At 41.6% G+C, this 12,551-nt stretch overlaps 1 protein-coding gene across 1 annotated transcript in view; it reads right to left on the bottom strand.

The window, feature by feature from the left end:
- SKIC3 (SKI3 subunit of superkiller complex) overlaps positions 1 to 12,551 on the bottom strand; it is a 99,145-nt gene that overhangs the window by 43,918 nt on the left and 42,676 nt on the right. The window contains exons 24-30 of the mRNA XM_054986874.1: positions 10,339 to 10,407; positions 9,160 to 9,234; positions 8,622 to 8,763; positions 7,668 to 7,761; positions 4,721 to 4,798; positions 2,612 to 2,736; positions 2,174 to 2,297 (exon numbers count right to left, since the gene is read on the bottom strand). Coding sequence (XP_054842849.1) covers positions 2,174 to 2,297; positions 2,612 to 2,736; positions 4,721 to 4,798; positions 7,668 to 7,761; positions 8,622 to 8,763; positions 9,160 to 9,234; positions 10,339 to 10,407 — 707 coding nt within the window. The remainder of the gene's footprint in view (positions 1 to 2,173; positions 2,298 to 2,611; positions 2,737 to 4,720; positions 4,799 to 7,667; positions 7,762 to 8,621; positions 8,764 to 9,159; positions 9,235 to 10,338; positions 10,408 to 12,551) is intronic.

Consider the following 12,551-nt stretch of genomic DNA (forward strand, 5'->3'; position numbering starts at 1 on the left):
GGGGGGGGAGTCCTGAGAGGAACTAGGATCACCTCATCCTTGGAGTGGTGTTCCCTTGATCGACTCCAATGGTCTCGGTTCTGGCTGGCCTTGGACAAATGCTTCGCCTTTTCTGACCATTTCACAGGGGGTTCCGAGGAAGACCTCGGTTCTGCAGAGATACGTGGAACCAGGGCTTTTAAGGCCATCGGATCCAATCTTGGAGTCAACGATGGAAGTCACAGAGCCCATCCCTAGGATCGATCCAGAGTGGTCGAGGGCCTGTCAGCTTTTGTATCTGAAACAGCTGAATGAACCTTGGAAACTGATTTCTTCCCTGACACAGAATCAGCTCTAGAGAAGACTCTCTCCCATAACATGGCCTTAAGTCTCTGGGCTCTTTCATTTCTGAATGGGTGAAATGTTGGCAGAAGACACCGGAACCAACTTTATGCCTCCTACCGAGACACAGGGGACAGAGATCATGCTGATCAGATCTCGTCATTTTAGTACCACACTGGGTACGCATTGTTTGAAGAGGGCCATTGTGAGGTGACTCACTGAAACTGTGCTCAACTGATTCAGCTCGAGAATGCGGTCCAATGTGCCAGGTTTAGAATTGGTAAGTAAGTAATTTATTATTACAGCACTTGGCCAGTACGTTAACCATAAGGTTTAGAATTGGTAGGTTAAATCAAAGTCAAAATTTGAACAAGCTCAGAAGTGCTCTCTTCGCGACAGCTAAGAGAGAACTGAGGGATGGGGGGAGGGTCGCTCCTCCTATAGGTCACGTGCCTGTTTTAGGCGAGGAAAACAGTTAGCTACATGACCAGGGAGAAGCGGCTCCTAACAGAGCTCGAAAGAAAATAAGAAGTTTTTCTCTGTCAGCAGACCTGCACATGCGCAGTACCAATGTAGAACTGCACAGAAGAACAAAGATGAACTACATGGGTACCCATGCAATAGGGTAAACAAATGTTTATCCTGGAAAATGCTGGAACAATTTTTAAAGCAACTAGAACTTTAAAAAATAGGAACAAAAATTAAAAGAATAGGGGTGTGCACCCAAAAAATATTCAGGTTTCCTGCTTCGGGTTTACCTGAAGCAGGAAAAAGCTTCAGAAAAACCTGAAATCCAATGTGGCATGCCACTTCGGATTCAGGTTTCTAAGTCGCTTCAGTGTGTTCCGTAAAGATTCGGAGCATACTGAAGTGATGGGGGAGGGGGGCCACCCCCACCCTTAAACTCCCACTCCACCCTTAAAACCCCATCCCCAACCCCACTTACCTGGCCAGGCAGAAGGCTGGAGCTGACGCCACGCTGGCTAGCTGGTCAGCAGGGAAGGCATTCTGTGCAGGTGCCACGGCTGCCTGCCGGCGCGGCCACCTAAGCAGGCCTTTCCTGCCACAGCCGCCGCCACGGCCAGCTGGCCGGCACAGAGGGCCGCCACCGCCAGAGTCCAGCGGGGAGGTGGGAGCGCCGCCTCATCCAGCATGGTGCCAGGTAAGTGGGGGGGGAGGGGTTAAGGCTAGGGAAAGTTTAAAGGGCGCTTTTCTGCAGCTTGCAAGTGGCCGGGCCCTTTAAACTTCAGCTGGGAGGCGGGGGGAATTCCCCCCACCTGCCAGCTGAAGTTTAGAGAGTCCTGCCGCTTGCCAAAGGGCCCTTTAAACTTAATCCCCGGGCCCCCAAAGTTCCCTGAAGCATTACAAATGCTTCAGAAAGCTTTGATTCGGGATTTCCGAATCAGGGCCAGCATGCCCTGAATCAGGGCCAGCATGCTGGCCCCGATTTGGAAATACTGAAGTTTTCCAAATTGAGCCCAATTTGGGTATTTTACCTGAATCGGATACCCAAAGCGCACACCCCTAAATATAGGATAGAATGAAGACGGTAAAATGAGAGATCACAGGAATTAATGGATTCCCCAACACAAATGCATAAACGTTAAACACCAAAGCCCAAGAGCAAATAGACCTAACCTGCTGTGAAAATACATGTAGATCTTCCAGACTAATGCATTAACAGTGCAACAGACCCTCTCAGAAAATCAAACATCTGCATGGCATAGCAGTTTACAGAGTATTTTTTAAAAATTTAAAAACTTTTCAGATGAATATGCACCCAGCTGCAAATAGTTAAATATTATTCAAAGTAATTTAACAACTGCCTTAGATAAACAGATCTATTACATACCACTTAAACAAGAGAGTCTTTGCAGCATCCACCTGATTCTGTTTGCATTCCATTATTGCAAGAGCTGTTAAGATACATGCTTTATCTTGCTCACAGTCAGAAACAGAGAGTGCTCTTTCATAAGCTGGTAAAAAAGGTTAGAAAATTCAAAAGAAGGAGAAATCAGACAACACTCCTGGCCAAAGATTACTTTTCTGGTTTTGCAAATTTGTGAACCCCCGTGAATAAATGGGCACAGAACTGAGCTGCAGCACATGTGCATGAAACAGAAATTTAAAACAAAACAAATTATCAACTCTTCCTCATATTTCCCCATTTTCTTATTCTGCATGAAGCTTTGCTGAAGTCAGTCCATAATTACTGTTCTTCGAGAAAGTTTGGAAAGGAAATCTGGCTGTTGTGGCTGTAAATTCATACATAGTCTTCTGAAACACTTACCTTTCTGACTTTCTTGGAAATGGCCTTTCTTGAAGTATGCTTGGGCGATTCCTACAATATCATCAAATTCTGTGAGAAGAGTTGACAAATAAGCCTGGATGGCTTCATCAAAATGACCTAGAACACTTTCAAGAAGAAAAGAACAAAATCCAACAAAAATGTCTAAATACCAACCGTGTACATTTCAAACCAAAGAGTAAGTTCCTAATTTTTCAACACATCTTTCCAATAGTTAGGTGAAACTCAGCTCCATAAAAATAAATGCTAACTTTGCCATTGTTTTCAATAAGCTGTGTGCTGTGCCTGCTGTTTTTACTATGACTCAATACAACATTTGAATAAAAAGTATTGCCGTAAAAGCATGATTTTATTCATCATATGCAACTTACCTCCAGAAATGTTATAAAAGTTGGCTAATCAGTCCAATTCTAAATTTCCCAGGATTATGTTAGAGTTCTGTTTTTCAGTTACTTTGAGATATCATTTAAGAATTTTAAAAACTTGTGCTGTTTGGGCAGGCTAATTTAGGGATTGCTCTAGATTTTAACATTTAAGTGTAATGATTTAAATGTATCAATCATCTATCTATGAGATTTAAAAATCACATGCTGATGTTACAATACACAATGAACTAAGGTTAAAAATAAAGTTACCTATAAACTCACATTCACATCCGAGTCATTGCCACTATTCAACAATTTAAATTTTGCATGTAGGCTAAGCCTCCCTCCGCCCGGCAAAACTGTAACTGATAGAGTAACAGACCAGGATTCTTTTCATACTCTTCTTCACTCATCCAGATAACACCTGTGTTACACGCAAACGTGTGTCCTGAACTGCTTCTAGGCCAGACTCAGAAAAGAAGCAGACAGCAGAGTCCAGGGACAAGGGTAAACTTACTGGTTTATTTGAATAGATGAAAGAGAGTGGGTAGAGAGTGCAAGGCCCCTGAGAACCCAAGTGCTCTTTGGGGTTTCGAAGCCATTACAGGAACTTTTATCACCTTTGGTTCATTAGCAGAAATTATACATTCAATAAGTTATTGGTTGAGTTAGTTACGTGTACATATGACCTAACATCATTCCATTGGTTTGGCTTAATTAGAGGTTGTCCCCTTACTCAATTAACACTTGCAAAAGTTGTTTATCATTTCAAAGAACAAACAGTCCCTTTCTGGCACTCATAGTATCAATAAAGTAACTATCCGGTAGTTGTGCGTCATCCCCAAGGCCTTCAGTTTGCCTGTTCCCATCCCTTAACGCTACAAGAATTCATTGTTAGTCTTCAATCTGTTACCATCAGCATAAACAAGTACCCCAATATGTAGCATGTGCTTGGCTATTCATCTTTCCCAAGAAGGCAATGAAGACAGTTTAGCTAGAGCTAGTACTCTGTTATCAAGGTTTGAATGTATCTCTTGTGACTTGGCAGAGACCAGGCAGGATGGGCAAGTTGTTTTGTATCTCTAGAATGCACTTTTGGTTTTACAGCCAACCCAGGCCGAAATGCAAGGTTAGAGAGATGAAGATAAAGGGCCTCTTTCTTGTGTCTGTTACAGAGAGTTAGGCCAATACACAGGTATATTAAAGCTAAATTCTTCTACAATTACGTTCCTTGTATTCTATGGAAATGCTGTATCTAGTGTTTCATATATATCACTCAGGTGTTCTGAGAGCTTCTGCTTACTACTCTTTGGGGCAGATTTGAGTGCATCCTACACCTGGCAAATTGCTTTTGCAACTTAATTTGCAAAACTAGCTTGTGTTATGGTACTGGGGAGGAAAATTAAGGCGTGCCTCAAATCGTTTTTTTAAAAAATCTTTGCTCTTAATTCTATAATAGATTTTAAACATTTATAGTGCAGATGAAACAGTGTAGCAGTCCCTTAAAGCAAGTAGCTATTTGTAATTTTTAAGCGAGACAATCCATTGTCTACTTATATAGTAGAAAAATGCAGAAAATTGCAATAATTAAATTAATGCCAACTGATCACTCATGTTGCAAATTTAATGGAAAAGTTTGCAAAAAGGCACTTTAAAAAAGTGATATACTTTATTACATTTAAAATAAAGATCAAAATGACACTCATCTAAAAATAAGTACACTTACCACAGTGATCTACCATAATTTCTCATTGCTGTATTGTACTTGTCCTTATCTTCAGAATTCTTCAGCAACAGAACTGCTCTGAAAAGGGTAACATAAAAAATAACAGCTCATTTCCCCACTATCTCTGAATGAAGCATTTCATGTTTGAGACTTCAGAGCTGTGACTTGGCATTTGCTGCTGGGGACTGGTAAGTGAAAAGTGGAGACGACCTTTGACAGAAAGGGGAGGCTTGGACGGAGGACCACCTTATCTATAAACATCTTAATGAAAGGAGGATCATGTTTGGTGTAGATGTTAAGAGTGGCAGGACTCTCATCTGGAGAACCAGGTTTGATTCCCCACTCCTCCACTTGAAGCCAGCTGGGTGACCTTGGGTCAGTCACAGCTTCTCGCTCTCTCAGCCCCACAAACCTCACAGAGTGATTGTCATGAGGATAATAACAACACACTTAACGCTCTGAGTGGGCAATAAGTTGTCAGGAAGGGTGGTATATAAATCAGTTATGGCGGTGAGTGGTGATGGGTGGTTGTGGTTGTGGTTGTTGTAGTAGTAGTAAAAGAGACTCCACTGGGGAATTGGCCCAGATGCTGGAGGATATAGGTTTGCTAAACCTCTGAGAAAGGACTGGCTGGCCAAAGAGAGATTTCCCATTTATATTGTCACGGTAGGGCAAAATGGCTACTAGGTGGACTTTAATGGAGAAACTAACCAAATCTTGATCCTTTAGCTGGACCAAATAGTGCAAAACAGAAAGTAATGAGGCGCAAGTCGTTGCCTACATCCCTAAAAAAAGTCTTTTCCATTTGGCTAGTTATCATTTCCTGGTGAATAGTTTCCTAGCTTCCAACAGGACCTTCTGGACTGGGGAGGTGAAATTCAACCCAGGGGGGATATGAACCAGGCTGTTAGTTTCAGAGTGCACAGGTTGTGGAGGAGAACCACGTCCTGTAGCAGGTGTGGTGTCAGGGGGAAATGGTAGATTCTGCCCTGCGCCATTTGGGTTTTTTTTTTTGAAAATTTTTATTTTTTAATATCTAACATAGAAAACTACAAAAAACTACAAAAATACAAGGGAAAGAAAAAGGGGGAAAAAGGGGAGGGGGGCTGGGAAAGAGGGAAGAGCAACATACAAACAATAAACACTACACTACGTCTCTTGTATTCCCTTCATGCTGCAATTTTTCTTAAAAGTTAACTTTGTAACATGCGATCAGATTAGTAGATCTTATACAGTACAAGCCATATTCAGGATCAGATCTTCTCCCCCCCCCCCTTGCATCTCGGTCTCAATTCTCTCTGCGCAGCTGGAGCAGCTGTGCCCGCTCTCTCCTCCCCCCCACCTTCCCCTTCAGACTTTGGACGTTCGTCTTGATGGAACTCCTGATGATTGAACAAAAAGTCTGTCAGCTGGGCTTCTGACGTAATCTTATAAGTTTGATCCTTATAACTAAACAAAACGCCTTCTGGAAACAACCATTTATATTTCACATCACATTTCCTCAAGAAAGCCGCAAGTCCTTTATACTTGAATCTTCTTTTACGAGCCAAAAATGGAACATCCTTCAAAATTTTAACCTTGTTGCCCAAATAATCCAAGTCCACATTGTACGAATTATATAAGATGGTGTCCCGAGTCTTCCTAGATGAAAAGTCAATAATAATCTCGCGAGGCAGCTGCCGCTTCATTACATACTTTGAAGACGTCCGCCGGACCTCCAAGATGTCGCTTTTTAACTCTTCTTTAGTTGCCTCTGCGAATGTCGCCAAAAGTCCAGACACCACATCTTTTAAATTTTCATTTTCCTCCTCTTTTACATTCTGAAGACGCAGTACCGTTTGGGCACGGTCCACTTGCAATCCTATTAATTGATTCTCCAAAAGCTTCACTTCCTTACTTGTTGCTTTCATGAGTACTGCGTTCTCGTGCGCCGACTGCTCTGCTCCGGTCGCTGTTTCTTTAATGGCTTTCACCTCGCTCTCCACTGAATCAACCTTTTGCCCCATTTCATTCAGTTTCGCTACAAAGGGCTGCACAGCATCGAAAACTGCTCGTCTCACCAACTCTTCCAAAGTTTCCCCCTTCCCCTGTAGCGTCGCCATCACCGATTTACTCATTGCTGGGCTCTGCTTTTTCATCGCCATCTTGGGGGGGGGGGAACGCCAACTGAGTTCTGAAACTCGGTAAAGGGGGAAGAAATCCGCGCCTTCTTAGCTTCAGCTCCCACCAATCCTTCGCACACGCTTAAGAATCAGAAGGGATTCGCTTACTTACAGGCTTTCACCTTAAATCTGCTTATTGCCGTTCTCCATGGCCCGGCAGCACACGCGGTGCTGGGCAAGTCTGCCGGCCTCCGTTGGAGCAAGCGGGCAATTTACCCCCTGCATTACTTCCAGAGGGTTCTTCCCGCGGCGCCCCGGATCCAGGCTCCCTCACTGGGAGTCCTGGAGGTTAACCCTCGCGGGTCAACCGCCCAGTCAGCCTGCTCAGACAGTTCCCCCCGGACCTGCGGAGAGGAACGTCCGACATGGCCGGGAAAACGAAACCGAATCCCTGCCCTGCGCCATTTGGAATGAAGTGGCAAACCAGGCTTGCCTCAGCCATTAAGGGGCTATTATGATTGCCAAGGAACTTTCTCTCATCATATTGTCTGTGCATATCTGAACATTCTTGCCTTCCACTAGACAAAACAATCTTCAGAGCATACCTTACTACCCTGAATTCAACGAGGAGGATGTGCATGGCCAATTCTTAAGGGGACCATGCTTGATCTCAGAACACATGTGCCGATCATTTCAGCAGTTTGTTCTGTACCAGATTAAGCCAAACAAGAGACTTTTAAACTAATCTAGATTGCTTGCAGTGAGGATGCTGTACTAATGGATACAGCTAGATAAATATTTAGAATAGGATTACATTTCTTTGCAAACTGTTTAACATAGTTTACCTTTGGTATGCATCTGCTGCCTGTTTTTTCAGCTGGAGATATTCATTTAAATAACCAAGCATTGTGAAGGCACACGCATCATTTTGGATTCTTTCTGCAAGAGAACACACCACACATAAAGCAGAGGAAAAAACTATTAGGTAAAGCAAGCTGAATTATAGCTCTACAAGTGTATCCTGGGTTACCATTTACAGACACTGGTCATATTTTTTGTATCAGATGTAGTTATTCCTGTATCTCTGATTACTGTGAAGCATAAAAAGTAACCACAAGAAATGCTGTTAAAAGACACTGTTTGTTGTCAACTGAATCATGAATATATTTCAAGAGCAGGCCTTTCAACCTTGCAGTGAATGTCTCCCCAACACCAGTATACTCCAGATTACCACTGATATTTTGGGCTTAACAATGGTCAGCCTTTTTCATAAGTGTACCATAAGTTATTTCAGACTGCAAGAACAGGAAACCCTGAATGAGACCACAGGTCTACCTAACCTAGCATCTTGTTTCCAAATAGCATATAAGTCTAGAATACTTATAAGGCAGGCATGAAAGCAGCACTCTCCCCTACTGTCTGTCCTTAGCATGTGGAGGCATGCTGCTTCTAAACAGGGAAGGTTCACTAACAGCCACTGACAGACCAATCCTCCATGAATTTGTCTAACTCTTTTTAAAGTCTCCAAAGACAGCAGACATCTCTACATCTAGTGATACTGAAAACTGAAACAGTATTGTGCATCTGTTCTGAAAATGCAACTGATCAATTTTACAGTCTAGTGTTAGTAGGGGAAGAAAACCCATCTTTACACATAATTCATATTGTTATGAATTTCTATAATCCTGAAAAATTAAACTCTTCCATATTTCCACAAGAATGAAAACATAACATACAGAACAGTTATTAAAAGTAACATGAAACAGACTGAATAGCTGTAACTGGTAAAATAAAGTTACCTGTGTATTTGGTCATAGCGATTTGTGCTCCGACAACAGCGTTCATCTGAAGAATACTGTATCTATACAATTCAGTGTTTCTATTGGTTTTATCTTTCAGAGTTGAGCATACCCAGTGGGCATAGCCTTTTGCCCCTTCAGTCTTATTGAAAAGAAAAATTCAGAGTCAATATCTGCATAATGAGGAAATCTTAAATGTTTTAACTCCTAGAGAAGCATATAGGTCACAGTGTTTACAACACACTTGAATCAACACTTTTGTTACTTTTTAAAAAAAAAAATTCCATTTCTACAAAAGGTTCATAACAATGGAGCCTGAAAAAAGGAAGTAGGGCCAATTGCTATTCATTTAAAATGCTAGCATTTTGGCTAATTCATATTTGGATTTCATCTAAATAGCTGCCTTCTCTAATCTAACTCATGACAGCAGTCATATTTTAGGAGACTGATATAATTTGCCTAATAAGATGATGCTAAGAACATGGGATTTTGGGGCCAGTATCCAGCTTGCAACTCAACAACTGAGATGAGCACTTACATGCATGCTGAGTTCAGTGGTGTGCCTGAAGAGGTCCATAGTTTCATAGCTGCCTACTGTTTCTGCAATAAGAGCCTGTTAAAAAAGCAAAGAATAAAAACAAATTTCCTTGATTTGATGAGACTGGCACTTGGCCATTGCCTAGTTACTTTACATTATAAGCTACTTAGATACTCTCAGTTGTTAAGTTCAAAATGAGTGATTCCACACATGTTGGATAATGCACTTCCAATCCTCTTTATAGATCATTTGAAACGGATTTTTTTGTGTGCGGAACAAAAAATCCACCTCAAACGATTGATAAAGTGGATTGAAAGTGCATTATCCAACGTGTGCGGAATCAGCCTATGTCAAAGCTTAGCTTCAACCCCAATTAGCCCCACTGATAACCCACAGAGTCAACAACCCAACCCTACAGCCTGCTTACTCTGAGCACACAGAATTTGGATGCAGAAGATCTTCTACTGGCCCAATCCTAGAGCTGGCAAGGAGTCAGAATCACCACTACAACAGTGGGAAGCCCCTAAGGCATCCTGCCGGCCTTTTAGCTCTTATGAGGCAAGAAGACTTCCTTTTAGCAGGAGGATGAGTAAGAGGTTTCCTCTACCCTTGACATAAAATATCCCTTTAATTTCAGTGCTGCAAGACTCTTTTATACACCACAGTTTTTAAACTGATAGTACTGGATTGTATGTAAGCTGAATACCATTACCACAAGCATAACTCAATACTGAATAAGGCTGCCTATACTCTGAAAGTGGTGTACCATGACATGAAAACAGCACTAAATTCAGTCATTTTGAAGGATTCAGAATTTAAAGAGATGACTATGAGAAGAGTGTTGCTAGTGACAGCAACAAACTAGAGTTTATTGGAGTTGAATGGAAAAGAGAAGAAACAGAGAAAAAAGTGAATGGCTGAATATTTGAAGCCAAGTTGTTAAGCAATCCTGTGCTTATGTACTTTACAACCACCAACCTAAACAGAGCTGAAGTCAATGGGCTTACAAGAGTATCATTCTACTTAGGACAACAATCCTAAGCATTCTACTTAGGATAGTTGTACAAAATAATTTGTACAATAGCAATTAATTATGATAGGAATTTAATGTTAGTCAGGTGTTGTCCAATCCTAAAGGTATGCAAATACAAATGTGAAAGAGGTTAGTTTAGACCTTACCTGCCCGATCCAACATGTCAGATAAGAGGGTTCAAGGGACTGGGCTACTTTGAAGGCTTCATGTGCTTGCTGCGAGAGTATGTAAGATAAACACAAAACCAATTATGGTGGCTACAGAAGTGACTAAATAATTAAGCAAGACTAAAATAACTGGTCCTTCTCATGGTCCAATTTTACACGGAGGACCCCGTACAAAGACACAGTCCTAAGAGACCACTGTATATAAAGTATAAATTTAATATACCAGTGAAAGTGCAAAGTGCAAGACAATCCCAATCAATATCAAAGCTCTTAATAATATTTCAAAGCTCTCTGACAAAAATTTAACCAACGCCTAATACCAGTGTTCACAATTGGCCAATGTCCCAATAACTGTCAATAAATTGTCGCTGAAGAAACAACGCTGGAGAGTTTCACAGTTCTTTCAACATAACCATATGATGATCTGGTTTTTTCGTTTCCTTTTCTCTGCAGGCAAACTGTAAAAAGAACTTTTTACTCCTGTAGTGAAGTTGCTTGTTATCCTTACACATAGTCTGGTTAAGGAAACTATTTTTTTAGGTGCCATATAATATAATGAAAATTAAGAGTCCTCAAATACTCTTCTCCAAAAAGGAAAAGCAACAACAATTAACAGGAGAACTGCTTTTCTCTAGTCAATTTTCTAGATTTGCATGCCTGGGAAATTAAGAGAGCAGACTGAAATTTCTAAACACTGAAGACTATCTGCATTTTTACCTTCACCATTTGTTTAGCTATATAGATTGTTACAATGAATAATATAATGTATCTGTTAGCTCCTTTTCTTTTAGACAATCCTTTTTGACACTTCAACTCATTCTCTCTCTCCATTTTGGTTCAAGCCTTTAATGCAGTACCCTCTTCAAATACACTTCCCCTCCTTTTTCACAATCTATACACCAACAGTATGAAAAATAAAATTGTCAGTTAAACTGACAATCAACAAATTAAACCTTTGCACTCTACTGCTTTTAATCTATATTAAGCCACAGGAGGAATGTAATAACCAAGTTAGGAACAATGCAAACTTTGTTAAAAATCAAGCCTTCACTCCCTACAAAAAATAACCAATGAAGAAGATGGGCAGATATTACTCAAAAACAGTGCTACTGCCAGAAGACCTCATCACACATTACAATTCACCACACTTCAAATTGCTAAAAGAGACCTAGCAGGGTCACACGTTGTCAATTTGAGATTTTAGTACATATGGAAGTAAATGGTCCTTAATAGGAGTGTGTGATTCGGGATTCCGATTTGGAAAAAAAACCCAAATTGGGCCCAATTAGGAAAGATTCAGGATTCCTGAATCAGGCCCAGCATTCGGATCACTTCTGAAAGCTTTGGGTCAAGCGGGAGCAGTCCACAACACTTTTCTGGTTTCCTCCTCCCCCTCCCATGGGGGGGAAAAGTGTGTGTGTGGGGAGGGGGGGGATTTTGAAAGCTACCCTTTTTGTGCCACTTGCAAGCAGCAGGAAAAGGGGTGCTTTCAAACCCCAGGCCACTTGCTTCAACTGACAGGCAGGGCCACCCATCAGCTGAAGTAAGCAGCGTGGGCTTTCTTAAAGAGCCCCTTTCCGTGCTGCTTGCAAGTGGCACAGAACAGGGTGCTTTCAAACCCTACACTGCTTGCTTCAGCTGATTGGCAGGGGAGGAGGTTCCGCTGAAGCAAGTGGCATGGGGTTTGAAACGTAAAGCACCCTGTCATTTACTTCACTCGATGGGAGGGGGACGAGGGAATTCCCTCGTCCCCCTCCCATCGGTTGAAATGAATGGCTGGGTGGGAAGTTGAACACAACACTTTTCTTGCTGCTTGAAAGCAATGTGCTCCAAATCTTTACGGAACATACTGAAGTGGGTCAATAAGCGATTTCCTACTCTTTTTCCCGGATTGGAAATTCCAAAGTGGAAAACCTGAATCTTTTTTTGTTGCACACCCCTAGTCCTTAAGATACCTCAGCCCCACTTTATTGGTCAACATCAGGCACTTTAAATTGGGCCCAAAACCAAACAAATAGCCAATTCAGATAGAACAATATTGGAGTTATATACTCCATGCTGCAAGATGCTACATTTTGAAACCATTTTCACTTTCCAAACACTCTTCAAAGGCAGCCTCATGTACAGCATGTTACAATAATTTATACTGGAATGTTACTAAGATATGCTAGTAACTAGATCAGTCTTTCTAG

This window comes from Eublepharis macularius, chromosome 8 (assembly GCF_028583425.1).
Source record: "Eublepharis macularius isolate TG4126 chromosome 8, MPM_Emac_v1.0, whole genome shotgun sequence".
NCBI lineage: Eukaryota > Metazoa > Chordata > Lepidosauria > Squamata > Eublepharidae > Eublepharis > Eublepharis macularius.